This window comes from Ischnura elegans, chromosome 11, assembly GCF_921293095.1.
Source record: "Ischnura elegans chromosome 11, ioIscEleg1.1, whole genome shotgun sequence".
Lineage (NCBI taxonomy): Eukaryota > Metazoa > Arthropoda > Insecta > Odonata > Coenagrionidae > Ischnura > Ischnura elegans.
The window spans coordinates 30167998-30177706 of record NC_060256.1 but is presented as its reverse complement, the minus strand read 5'-3'; the positions used below and the strand labels follow the sequence as shown (position 1 = coordinate 30177706).

At 39.6% G+C, this 9709-nt stretch overlaps 1 protein-coding gene across 6 annotated transcripts in view; it reads right to left on the bottom strand.

Moving 5' to 3' along the window:
• Positions 1–7769: 7769 nt before the first annotated feature.
• Positions 7770–9709, bottom strand: part of LOC124167508 (serine/arginine repetitive matrix protein 2-like) — a 54547-nt gene continuing 52607 nt past the window's right edge. For all 6 annotated transcript variants that reach the window (XM_046545433.1, XM_046545437.1, XM_046545436.1 and 3 more), the window contains one exon: positions 7770–9215. In XM_046545433.1, coding sequence (XP_046401389.1) covers positions 8033–9215 — 1183 coding nt within the window. In that variant the 3' untranslated portion in view covers positions 7770–8032. The remainder of the gene's footprint in view (positions 9216–9709) is intronic.

Here is a 9709-nt window from a genome sequence, read left to right as displayed (position 1 = left end):
GCTAGCAGTGTCCTCACAGGTGTATCGCGGATAAAACAATAAAACAATTATAAAATCGTATCCGGCTCGATTTTGTGGAAGTTCTTTTTATCCATGATAAAAAGAAGAACACAATGGTAATTTCCACACTTTTAATGTCACAACTTAGCAACCGACCATAGTTTCAACACGTGTCATTTTCAAGGTTTCAAATTTCCTTGAAAATGACACGTGTTGAAACCATGGTCGGTTGCTGAGTTGTGACATTAAAAGTGTGGAAATTACCATGGTGTTCTTCTTTTTATCATGAAAACAATTATAAACCCCCCTCCCCACCTCGAAGGTACCATAGGAAAAACAAGTGAGAGCGAACATCGGATTGTGCGCATACGACCGATATTTCGATGGAAAAAAACCGAAATGGGACCGTTATTTCAATGGAAAAAATGCTAAATCACGTGAATAATCTTATGAGCCTGATTGGCTGACTACGACGAGAGTGTTTCTTTTCATGCTGTTCATGTAAATGGAAATTTTATTGTCATTAAATTTAGTACTTACGAAGACGAAAGTATGTCAGAATTTTAATAAAATCTATAAGTATTCAATTTGCCAACTGATTCCATTTCCCACAGTAACATGGATGTTGGGGATCATATGTTGGCCTCAACTTTTGAGTACAGCGAGGGGCTCATGCATTAATATCCTCTGAGATGTGACTCAAGGGGCTTTGGAGGTATTCAAGTTACTTATACCGTAAATACTAAGTAAATTAAGGTGTCCAGAGGGTACATTATTCGCGAATTTGTAGAACTCCATCCCAGCACCTAAAAATACGGGTGTGTATGTTCATCTCGCAGAAGTTTGAATGTATGCCGACAAGATAAAGGCAAAATGCATGAATGCTACAAGCTAAAAGACTTAGACCGAAAACGGATAGGTGGCGCACAATAATGTTGACATAAACCAAAGTGTCATGGTAAATTATATGATAGCTCTGGTGGAGACGCAAAGTGCACAAACACTACATACTCTTAGACCATGCACCTAAACAGTTATGCCCCTTTGTTTGCTGGAGCCCCAGGTGAACCCGGTTTCAAACCTCGATCAAAGTTTTGAACGTAAGGTTTTATGCATTATGCAAAAAGTTCTTTCAATTTTCAAAAAACGCAAGGATATTCCTATAAACTTCGCCATAAAACTGAGAATAATTTAATTTATTACGTTACATCCGAGGCATACCTGTAGGGGTACGTTGTTTGGTAGCTCTTTTAAGTTTGGGCTTCTGTTATAACCCCAAACTTAAAAGAGCTCGACTGCACCCTTATCTAGGAGTCAATTAACAACTGCAATAAAAGTCTGAGTCTCATGCTGCGTATATTACGATGTAAACGGAAACTTTGGCTCTAATATTTACTCTTCAAAACCGTCCAACGACCCCTGAAAGTGAGTGCGATCGCGCGATAAGTCTTTCGCTAACACATTTTGATTATAAGATATACATAAAATAAATGGAAGATCTCGTACAAAGAGGTCATCCAAAAGGGAAACGATCTATAAGAAGTAACGTCTGGAGCACGTTCCTTAAATAAAATGCGGTAAGAATGATGACAACAGGGGAGAAGTCGAGAGTGAGAGCATTCGAAATGTGAGGCGACAGAAGAATGCTGAAAATAAAATGGATCAACCGCGTAGGTATTTAGGAAGTGCTAAGAAGAGTGGAAGAATGCAAGTCATCTCAAAGCACTTAGTAGACAGGACAAATTACTCGACCAAACCACGAGACACGAGCCTGATCAAAACAATCGTCAATATATAAGAGAAAAGGAAGATCGACAAACGAAGGCCTATTAAGAGATGTATAGATCAACTTATAAAGGATGAAAAGGAATAGAAATGGCAATATGAAAAGATTTTCTGACACGAAAACTAATTGCAGCTACGTAAAACTTCGGCTTCTTTAGAGTTAAATAGCTATCAAAGAGCCCATAGTCAATCCTTAACTGGGTCGACCGTGTCTAAACTCGTCTCGAAATCCTTCCAGAGATGCCACACTGATGCTGCGTTGGACAACGCGATTTTTACGATAGGTCAAAAACATCTAATGGAAAAACTGTCGCTGCTAATTCAAAACGATATTTGTGGAACGCACATTTTATTTAGGAATTAGAGCGGGGACCAACAAATTGATGCATCTACAAAATGGGAAAAGTAATTAAAAAAGCTCCTAATCATTTCATTGATCATCAATTTTTGGAAAAAATCAGGAAAAATTTTGTCCGTATTTTCATTTATTCAATTTTTTGACGGAAAATAGAATCGGGCTTCAAGAAAATTGACCAAAACTCTCTGTGATTCTTAAGTCAGAGTCGATTGATTATTACATCGACATCCCATGAGAAACTCAGCTTTTGAGAAAGCCGTCTGCACAGGGAGATAAGGCTGAACATGTAGTAAGTGTAACTCAGACCACGCCGTGCGCCTTGATATAGGCGGCCCTCATCACTCGTACTCCTTAATCTAGGTGACCCTCATTACTCGATGCGGAACACACTTTGTAGACTGAAATAGTAGATTTATAGAATAGTAAATAATAGCAAATTTTACCCATAATTGTGTCACGTGTTTGAGATATAGTTTTATTCGCACATTTAAAACATATATTATCACGCATTTCATGTTATTTCTTTGACTTCACACAAACACTTCTTTAACTATGATAAAGCCTAAATCACATGATCATTTTATTCGTCATTTTCGAGTGATCATTCCATTTGTATGCAAAGATGGAATAGAGGAGATTTATCTGCGACTATGCGATACAAAATAAATTGCTTAAAAATAAATTTTCACAAATTCTACTCGAAGGAATAATTTTTTCACAAGTTATATCCTTCGATTCCAAAAATTAAAAATACGCTACTTACCTAGCATTCAAGTAAATAAATTCTCTATTTCCACTTTTCCAGGAGTTGGAGTCTCCTTTTCGCGACGTTAATCTGAGTGTTTGATGACAGTGGCTGTATCAATTTCCTAATAACTCCAAAACAAGAATGATATGATATTTAAATCTAATTTTTTCTGCCCTTAAACAATTATCGCCATAATTGACAGAAGAAATCTGCGGGATTTTAAATGTAGTTCCGTAAGAATAGATAGTGGAATACTGATTTTTCGCAAGACATCACAGCATAATACGAAGGGCGAGCCTACTTGTTTTCAAGCGAGTGACATTCACTGTTTGCAGGGAAAATTCGAAAAAGAAAAGTGCATTTGCCTTGCCTTGGTTTAGAACCAAGATCATTCGAATTCGCTCCAGATTCTCCAACATATTTGTGAGCCATCTAATCATCATTTTTCTCTGCGTATTAGTCGGTGGGCTCAAAGGATTAATAATTACTTACATCGTGGCACGAACCAAAGTCTGGTTTCGAAAGAAGTGGGCAAAGCTCGAACAAGACTAAGCCGCAAGCGCGCTGATTTCACACATTTAAGGTAAGGGAGCTAACTCCTTTCCCAGGGCCACCTCATACCTCGAGGATTTATGTTTGGGGGTCCGAAGGCTTCACCCGGGATTTGAACGCGGGACCCTTCGGTCGGTAGTCTAATGCTCTCGCCATTAGTTTACTATATCGAAGGAACGCTATAGTTGAGAGGGTAGGGGTCTTGGTAGCCGATCGAATAGTTTCGCGATCAAAATGAGGCCTTCGGAACTCCCAAACAAAAATCATCTACAGATTTAAAAAATTTATTTTTTTAAAATTATATACTACCGTGAAGTGTGATATTCATACCCCTGTGGCTTACTCGCGGATGACTGTACCCTCACCTATACATGTCATCCTTCGAGTTGAATCACTGAGTGAGGGACGCTCTAGCAGGATTCCTACAATCCGGCATGGAGATAAAGCGCTCCTCAACATTCCTCGATCCCTGAACAATTATCCGATGGAGATTGGGCGACTGGCCGCCCGTTGCAGGAGGGCGCCACCGTTCGCGACGCCACTTCGGCCACATGGGGGCGGCGCCCTAGCCGAATATCTCCCCCACCTCATCACGTCTCCGACATCACAATGGCTTATGAAAATGGTTCGGCCAGCCCTTTGTTAGGCTCCATTGTTATGAGGCGTCCATTACGCAGCCTCTGCCCCCAAGCTGTGCTTCTGGAGAATAGAGAGGGAACAGGGGATATAGGGGATGAGTCCTACTAAACTTATAACCCTTTCCCCACTTCCTATATACGTAATGTATAAAAATAAACATAAACGTCCACTAGATACTCTAGCTAGCTCACCCATTTTTAAGAGGAAAGACTTTTCCAAAATTTAGAATTACAGAGGGCGCATCACTAAAGCGCGAGCATTTTTTCTAGACTAAAACTGACTTTTTTTTGAGTGGTCTAAAACTTTCATCACCACCTTGAAAAATTTAGGCTATATTGAGTAGACCACGTTCAGTATTTGGCACCGTCTCAAATTTTGATATTTTACCTCAATAATTTATTAAATAAAAAAATCTGCATTTCAGACACATCCAAATTGTTTTAAGGGTCTACTTCATAAAACCCGAAAATTTCACAATCTCTTAACATTTTGTTGACGTGGAGAACGGACTCTCAACTGCGCTGAGAAAGATATCTTAGATTTTCGAAACCGGTTCCCTTATTCCGTTTAGACCACCCGAACCATCGCTCGAGTCCGAGCCTTTTTTCCCAGTAGAGCCCTGCAAAATAATTGCAACGAATTGAGTGGCGCCACTTTCGCCGCAGTTCGGAAATGGAGCATAGGTATTTTCCGTAGTACCGATAGGTGAGAAATTTGTACAACATTCCCATCTGCCGCAATATTTTTGTTACTACTTCTTTTAAGCGAAATATTTACGCGATATATGAAATGTTTAATACTACGTGAATTGTACAGCTCATGCTAGGTAAAAGTATCCTTCTTCAGAACTTCAATTTACTTTCTCTCGGAAATTAAACGCCAGCAAATTAACAGGAACCAAAAACCGGTGCCTCTAAAAAGTTTTTCTAATTAGATGATCAATTGAATGAAATAAATTCTATATTAGACTAGATTAACATTATGGCACACTAATGCCGTATGAAACTCGCTATACGGTGGTAAAGAAAGAAAAGAAAAAAACATGAAGTCCCCGTGCAATGACTCAAGAAAATTAGTAATGAGATTCGAAGCCAAATGAGATACAACCACAGCGAGTGAGTTGGCGTGGTGGTAATGCAGCGGGCATTACATTGTTAACTCATTAGAGCAGAGATTCAGAACTGCCAGAGTGAAATCTTATTTCAATGTCACACAAAGCAAAAAATACATTCCCTTCCTACTTACATGCATGTTGACCACTGCCTTTGCAATAAACTTATGACGAAAATTCATTTTGTATTCCACGGTAATCGTTACGTACGAGGGTAATCCAGAAAGTATCCCCAGCGGTTACTTTCTGGTACAAAAAATTTGACCAGTGAAGTTGGAACAATTTTATTAAATACATCCAAAAAATTTACATTTTTCCACATAGTCGCCAAATCGATTCAAGCACTTGTATATGTTAAGTCTTTGCAATCCGCTCTTCATAAAAATCTGCCGCCTGTGAATAGAGCCAACCTGTCACTGCGTTTTGAAAATCTCCGTCGTTGTTGAACCGCTGAAATCGTTGAGTCGTGAATGTTTGTTCTTCCATTTTTAAGAACTCATTACCACTGACAGCTCTTGTGTTTGGGCCATGACCGCACACAATTCACGATGAATTTCGGCCGCTGAATGACTTTTTGCCCAAAAAAATTGTATGACGCCCTGCACTTCACACTTGGCGGGATTTTCTGTTACGGTACCTATGTTTGTAGGCTATATTTGGACAAGGTGTGAACGTGCGATGCTCCGCTGAGTACGGATAGAAGCGAACTGATCTAATACGCCAGTCGATATCTTACTGCGCTATCCCCGCTACTACTCGCGCTACACACAAGCGGCGTCACTTTCTGGATTACCCTCTTACTAGTCTCGATATCTCATTTCACTAACAAAAAGTTATCACCTAATTGGAAAAATAATCATCACAAAGATACCAGTTCCTACTCAATTTCTCAGTTCTCTAATACGCCTAACATTTTCTGTAGACAAGTTGTCTCAATTTTAATCATGTCTACGATATTATGAAATTCATTGTCTAGTCATTAATAACAATAATAATCATTATCTAATTATTAATAACAATTCATCCCGAGGACAACGGTTCTCGGTGGTTGTTTCTTTTCTAGCCTTTATTACGCGACAGTATCATTTTAAGACTATTTTTTTTTATTTAGCAATATTACATCTTATTTTTAAACAATTAACAATTGCTTAAACAGATTTTTTGGGTGAATTTTAAACTTGTCCATCATTCAAACAAATCGACCTGATAAACTGTTAATTAAGTATTTATGAGCTAAAAAATAAACAGGAACTAAGAACCGGAACTTGGATCCGCAGACATTTGGATGCTTATAATGTTGCTAATGTGATGAGAAACTGAATAGAATTAATGCCATCTTAGGTAAGATTAACAGTCAGGCATACACAACACGACGAGAACTGAAATGCAATGTGGTACTGAGAAACTCACTGGACCCACTAACCTGAAAATGTGATATCCACACACCTCTGTGTATTTTTTAGGTTGAACACTACCCTAATTCTACCAACTTCCACATTGAGACAAAAAGTGAGTCAGGCAAACAAATCACCCAATCGATTGTTAATTTAGCATATTTAAGTGCTAAAAAAGGAGCTGGTGCAAAGATGCAGTTTTTGTCTTTGGAATGCTTTATTCACCAATTAAATGGCCTTACGATTGAAATTAATACAACCGTAGACAAGATAAGCATTCGGGAAAAAACCACACCAAGCAGTTATAATTACAGCATACTCAAGTACTTGTTTTGGCTTACGAGTGGAAACTTAATGTGCCATAGTTTTTTAAATCATACTAAATAGCAATTCCTCACCTTAAAACAAATATAGAGACGTTAAAAATGAAAACAGTTCAAACATGTTTTCAGCTCAATTACTTTGATACATTCTTTCTGACACTGGTTCCAGTTATGACTTCAAGAAACAGTGAAACCAAGAACCGATCTGATCCCTCTCTACAAGATTCCTCCATATGAACATTCAGTCCTTTCATGGGTCTGATAGTGAGAAAGTACTTCATGAAGGAGTTACAGCAAAAATTCCCTCCCTGTTACCCACGCCGAGTGATGTTTTCTATTCCAAGTGGGATACACCGCAACGCTACACTTCATTGAAATTTGTAGCTGAGCAATAAGGCTACTTTTCTTTGCACTAAGAGGCACTTTCAACATCACTGGGCAACATCGTCTGTCAGCATGCTGCCACTTATTATTGCCCTTTGTGGAAGTAGCTTTGCAAGTATCTTTAGATGGCCAAGTGCAAGCTTATAAACATTAGTTCACATTACAGTAAATGGTATTACCAGAGATGTGTGTGTAAAAATACTGGTCCCTGGCCAGAGATGGGCAGACATTTAAAAATACTTAAGCATTCAAGGAAACTGGATGATCGGTAGATAAGGACAGACAACTAACTGGATAGTCCTTAGCTTCAGAATAGAAACTTGTGATTCCCTACCAAAAATCCTAAGCATAGAAGTCCTACAATGATGGCCAAACAAAGTTGTAAGGCACCACTATGAATTTGTATGATATCCAAGACTTTGGGCACCACCTTAAATTGGGTTCACAATCCTTCATTATAAATAAAAAATACCAATTTGACACATTTATCTCTTTAATATATATGTAAGCCACAGAAATACAGAGCTTAAAATAATATGATCATATTTGAAATTAAAATTATACGTCCATACATGCTGGGTGCAGAAGTGCTGGCAAACAATGGAAACACAAGTACTGCATTGGATTGGATAAACCAATTGATTCATGGTGAAAAAAATGGAAAAATGGCACAATTATATACCAACCACAATGTTCCATGGCAAGTACAATGACATCACACTTTTTCTTCTATCACATTCACCACGCTGTAGGTTTCACAAATGCTTTGTTCCTTTCCTTCATCTCTTCCTTTTTCTGAGCCTTGACTTTGTTGAGGAACTTATCCATTTCCTCAATGCTAGGCAAATCACCTCCACCACTGGCCCCCACCCCTCCTGTCTTGCTGCTACCCTCCTCCCCAAAGCTACTTCGACCCCTGCTTCCCTTCTCTCCTTCATCACCATCAGCCCACTTGCCCTCAAAAACCTTCCTATCCACATAATCAGCCTCCCCTCCTCCCCTTCCAAATGACGACCCTGCCTCCTCCTCGTCCACCTCCTCTCCTTCACTCAGCGAATCATTCCTCTCCCTCTTTCCACTAGTCTCAGCATCATCACCTCCAGTTTCCGCTATGTACCTGTTGATCTTCTCCTTAGCCTCGTCCACTTTCTTCATGGGGTCGTCATCACCCCGGCTGTAGCTACTTCTTCTATCTTCACTGTCCCTGTCTCGCGAGCGCCCTCTCTGATCATATCTCCTGTGATATCCATCTTTGTCATTGCGGTAGCCAGGCTTGTAGTGGAAGAACCTACCCCTGCCCCGACCTCTCCCTCTTGGAACAAATGGACGGCCACCACGATTTGAAAATTTTGGATGGAAGCCACGACCCCGTGGAACAAAGCCTCCACGAGGATTTTTGTAACCCTGGTACCGCGGACGGTAGTAAGTCCCACCTCGGTGACGCGGGAATCGCCCAGGTGGATACTTTCCTCCATGCTGGGCTCTGTGGTCATGGCTTCGCCTGTGTGGGCTGCCTGATCTACTACGTCGGTGATGGTGGTGGTGACCATGATGGTGATGATGTCCGTGATAGTAATCTTCTGACCTTGAACGCGACCTACTTCCGTACTTGTCATATGAACGAGATCTAGAACGGTCATACGAGCGTGACCTGGAATGCGAGCGAGAGCCAGAGCTCCTGTAACGATCATCATATGACCTACTTCGACTGTGGCTCCCATATCTGCCTCCACCTCCACCACCTTCACGTCCACCACCAACATACGATCCAGATCGTGAGTGCCTGCCGTATGAAGAGCGGCGTGATGACTTTGAACGGCTGCGACGATGGCGTCTCTTCCCGTAAGAGCGAGAGCTATCAGAGTCTGAGGATCCAGGAGACCGTGAATAACGTCCACCTCTCCCCCTAGATCTACTGCGACTAAAATAAAAAGAAAAAAAATAATAAAAAACAAAATGCTTTCATATAAGCCAATTCATAGCTCAAGAACTTGAAGTGATTTAAACATATTAGTAATGGATTAGATGCCCATTTACAATACAAAGTCAAATGAAAAGCTAAATGATAGAACTAAGGCTCAAATATTGCTTTTTAATAACAGATTGATTTAAAGCATTCAGTTCTCCCCTTGCTACACCAAATAATATATTTTAATAAAATCACAAGATATTCTATCTAGATATTATTTGTCAACTTTCTCCTGTTTAACAGCATTAATTATGTTCCTGTATACTTCAGAGATCTTCAATAACAAAATGAACTTAATACACCATGAGTGATTAAAATTTACAATTCATGAAAATAAGCATCCTGTAGAAGGCATACAACATATCTTTGAACTGAGAAAAAATTACTAACTTTGCAAGCAGCACAACAAATTGTTTTAATTCTTCCAGTACTGTAGCCATAAGCAA